Source organism: Sinocyclocheilus rhinocerous, unplaced genomic scaffold (genome assembly GCF_001515625.1).
Source record: "Sinocyclocheilus rhinocerous isolate Xijiao unplaced genomic scaffold, SAMN03320098_v1.1 scaffold228, whole genome shotgun sequence".
NCBI lineage: Eukaryota > Metazoa > Chordata > Actinopteri > Cypriniformes > Cyprinidae > Sinocyclocheilus > Sinocyclocheilus rhinocerous.
In genome coordinates, this window is record NW_015634565.1 from 69,228 (window position 1) to 73,952 (window position 4,725).

Sequence of the window (4,725 nt, forward strand, 5' to 3'; positions counted from 1 at the left end):
GCATCAGTACAAATACGTGCACGCGTTGCGCGTTTTGCTTGCTTGAGTGTTTGTGCATTATATGAGTTCTTGTCATATTTTATTACCATTTTCTAAACTATAGCGAATAAACTGTGATAATGTGAGAAAAGATGAAGGTGTCTAAATAGATTTTGGTTTGACTGTATCTATTTGATAAATGAAGTTAACCAAATAACATTATACATACTCTTTTGGTTTCTGTACCCAATATTTAAAAAATGTACAAATGCAATAAAAATATTGGTATCGGTACTCTGTATCGGCAAGTACCAAAAATAAAAGTATCGGTATCGGGCGAGTACTGGAAAAAGTGGTACCGGTGCATCCCTAATAAATATTACATGAAAAACTAGAAATGTTGCCTTGGCAAATAACTGAAACAAGTTTAAGATGAAGCATTTAAAAATTGCTAACTGGAAATAAATACAAACTAAAACTAAACTGAACTAAACCTAAAGCTGACAAATGAAACCTAAATAGTAATATTAAAACATAAATAAATACAACTAATAAAAATGACAAAAGTACATAACACTATTACTAAAAATTTTAAATGAAAACTGAAAATGTGAAATATTGATATAAATTAGTATAATAGCATATAAATAATTTAAAAAAATACTGGCCTTGAAAAGTAAATTGTAAGAAAAAGGTGAAATTATTATTAAAGCAATTATGATTTAAATCACTATTATGAACAATTGTCTGACACTCTATTTACTTTTTAATGATGGATAAAAACTCATTGAAATGAGCTGTTTGTGCATGATGAAAAATATATTCGGAAGAATTTCATGAGAACATGTCCAGGTCATATTGCAACGTAAAATCAACAGAAAAAGAAAGTAAAATATACTGCATAAAGCTATTTATAGGACCACATTTTTATCTTTTTTTTTTGCACATTACATGAGAATTGGGGGGATTTTCGGGGACTATGTGTGATTCAGCCATGTTAAGAAAATAATGCAAAATATAGTTTCATGGCCAGTGCAAAATATTTATGGCAGGTAAATTTTCTCAATTCACTAGCCATTGCTAAATAGGTAAAACATTAAATCTGGACCCTTCCTGATGTTTTGTACATGTTTAACCTCATCAGGTTTTGTATCATTTCATACAACTCTCTCACTTCATTGCAGTTGCAAATGCTGACCTCTGTGAGTCGGGCTGTGAGATGGTGTTGACGATGGCCTCCACAGCCGTATCGAACAGCTCCGGATCCGCCAGCGCCGTGAAACTGGCCTCGACCAATCCCTCGCTCTCGTTCAGAGGAACGTCCAGCAGAACCCAGCTCGACAGACACTTGAGCACACGGGCCTTCACCAGTGGCGGAGAGTCCGGCTGCCGTAACAGCTGCTGCAGGAGCGGGTAAACGGCTGTCCACTCGCGGCCCAGAGCGCCCCTCACCTGTCCCTTGCGGTACTGCGGCAGTCGGCTGGTCTGGAACTCCTCTGGGAGAACCGTGAGGAGCTCCAACAGAGCCAAACAGCGAGCGCGCCCGTCCACCTCGCCTCCTTCCTCCTGAAACATGCGCACCATCTCTGACACGGCCCCCGGCCACGCCTCGGGCATCATGTTGAGGGCGAGGGACGCCAGCGCCACGCACAGGCGGGTCAGGACGATCTTAGAGCCGGAGGCAAAGTGAGCGATCTGAGAAAACAGCTGCGTTTTGAGTGTGTCGTACTGCTCGGCGGGGATGTCGCCCCAGTAGCGGGAGATCTTGGTGTGAAGGGCGCTGGCGCCGAAGTATTGGATCTCTGGAACCTGCGGAGATGAAGGAAGATATGCAGTCTTTGATTGTCTTTCTCTTTAATAGATTCCTTGGAGAAGAAATCAGATGAGACGTACACAGCATATAAAGCCTTCTTGCATCATTAGTCAGCACAGAGTTTGTGATCAGTGCTTCTCAACTGCTGCATCGCAACTAGGGCTTGGGTGATATGGCCAAAAATAATATCACAATATTTTTTTCCCATTTCACACAATATCAATATTTAGCACAATGTAAACACATTTGTTTGTCCACAATTAAATTACTTTTTAATTTATGGCACTATAAAATCTTGTTTTATTTTGCCCTAAATTCTATGTTTTCCAGTTAAAGGCACAATGTGTATGTTTTCGCCACTAGAGGGCGCGTATTCAAAACAAACAAAGAAACAAAGGCGTAGTTTGATGACGCAGTGACTGAGTGTGGAATCATGGGAGTTGTTGTCTTCATCCCCACAGCCGATGCAATCCCACAGGACTCAGCCAGAAATCATGTTCATGGATGAGCTAATGTATTAAAGATTTATTAACGTCATAGTATGAAGCAGGGTGAGGCTGAAAGCTGTCAAAGCGAAACGAAGATGCTGAAGCAATTGATAATGAGTGACGAGCGCGACACACAGCTCGAAAGCAGCGGAGCTTTTATTATGCCACAGTCGACTGCTTCCGCTCCTTCCGGTCGTGTGTATGTGGGGTATAGCAGCGCTGTTTTAACATACTAGATACATTTGAAAGTTATGTTATAATGCTACTCTGTGCGGTCGTCACCTGTATAATAAAACGCATAACATATTAAAGCGTCTTTGGTGTTTCCATGTTTTCTACAAAACAAAACCGGAAATCGAGTGTGCATGACGTCATTGGCGGGCGACGCAATGACCAGGGACAAGCCACTATTTAAAATTGCTATTTCTCTGGATTTAAACATTCTTCGAAACATTTGGGATAATGTAAGTACACAAGTCAGCAAAATATATAACACTGTTCTAGTGGTTTTTGGATATTTTAATAAAAAAATCTTACATATTGTGCCTTTAATTATTTCCGGATTCTATGTTTTATGATTCAATACAACTTTAGCATAAAAAATGTTAATTAAATAAATTAATAAAACTTCAACAATTTAATTTACAACAAAACATTGCATTTTTATTTTTTGTCAAATAAGATGCTGCACAACAGAATAGTATAACCAAATGAAAAATATCTTGGTTGTATGACATTTTAGTATAAAGGGTAATATTTCTGTCAAAATTTCTTCAAGTTAAACCGACATATATTTTGACGGGTTGACGTCTACTTTCCGTTTCAGTGTTTTAGTACTTGAGAGTAGTTTTTCTCAAACGAAACTGTAAAGCTGGTGAAGTGACTCTCAGAGCAGCTCTGGAGATAAAGTTCACATGCTCATATATTAAGACGGCAGATGCTGAAAACACTGTGAGCATCATATGGGTTTGCGTAGGAGACCAAACCGCGTCATTCATTCACACAGAAACACTCATGCAGACTTATTAGTGGCATGCACTTTGGCTGTTGTCACGTTTATTTCTGCTGCTGTGTGATCAGCTGTTAGATTAATCCATATTGAGTAAAAACGTCAAACACATTTCTGGCATTTCCATTCTCATTACAGTGATGTAAAAAATCATTTTAATGATCAGTTTTCATTATAAAAACATTACTGATGTTTAAATTGCAACACATTTAAGAATCATGGAGGAGACCTGTCACAATGTAAAAAACATTGCTTGTATCAAATATAAATTAAATTTTTTGTGTGTTTTAGGAGAAAATGACTCAGATGACATCTTTTTGTGAAATTCACTCCTTTTGTAGCCATCGAAAACAGCTACACAGAACAAAACCAAATAAATCCTGTAGGTGTAGCTTAGTTAATGCAACGATCATGGCAGCAATGCAACTGCTAACGACATCTGATATGTGTACACAGACCGAAAGTCATTGTGAATAGGCATTCTCAACCCATTTAACTTAGGTAAAAAGGGCAAGCCAAGCACTGGTGGAAAAGGAGGGGATGAGAACAGGATGTTCTTACCTTCTCTGGTCTCAGTAAAACCCAACAGAACTGCCAGGCCTGAGGAGACACTTGAGCCTGCATCAGCCATTTCTGAGCCAGGTTCTTATTCTCAATGTTGGGATCATAATAGAGCTGATGCAGAGCCTGAAAGAGACACAGAGAGCGAGAAAGACAGTTTTAGACAGTGATACATTGCACTCTGGACATTATGGAGCACATGGATACAAACTAATAATGCTTTATTAACCCCGGGGTTCCTGCGGGGCAGTTTAGCAGACAAGTATATGAAAGCATGTGCAGTTAAAGTGATGTTCTAGGTCTAAAAACTGCTGATGCATGAAACTCATGACATCATTTATGCAGGTGAAGCATTTAATATGGTGGAAGGGCAATAACACAGCTAATAATGACATATTCATTCAGCAATAACAAGAAAGAAATCTATCTATCTATCTATCTTATTAAAATGTATTTGATCAAAAATACAGTAAAAACTGTAATATTGTGATTTCTATTTTAATATATTTTAAATAGGGCTGTCAAAAGTAACGCGTTAACGCAAATTAATTTTAACGGCACTAATTTTATTAATGCAGCGTGAATTTTCTGTTTGACCCATGGCCTAACCTGTAGTTGGAGAAATGGAGATGCACAGTGTTGCCAACTTAGCGACTTTATCACTAGATTTAGTGACTTTTCAAACCCCTTTAGCGACTTTTTTTTTTTTTTCAAAATGCGCCTAGCAACAAACCTTTAGGGTTTGCCCAAACCTTATTTAGTTTCTGAGACTCGCCGGTACTGCCGCACGAGCGCGAGGTCTCTCTTTCCCAGCGCACACACCTATTATGTTGCTTCTCTAATTTTACATGCAAGTATAGCCGAAATCACAGCAC

The 4,725-nt window shown here is 38.6% G+C and overlaps 1 protein-coding gene across 1 annotated transcript in view; it reads right to left on the reverse strand.

The window, feature by feature from the left end:
• ipo13b (importin 13b) overlaps positions 1-4,725 on the reverse strand; it is a 50,935-nt gene that overhangs the window by 34,657 nt on the left and 11,553 nt on the right. Inside the window, exons 2-3 of the mRNA XM_016559941.1 lie at positions 3,851-3,976; positions 1,178-1,788 (exon numbers count right to left, since the gene is read on the reverse strand). Coding sequence (XP_016415427.1) covers positions 1,178-1,788; positions 3,851-3,976 — 737 coding nt within the window. The remainder of the gene's footprint in view (positions 1-1,177; positions 1,789-3,850; positions 3,977-4,725) is intronic.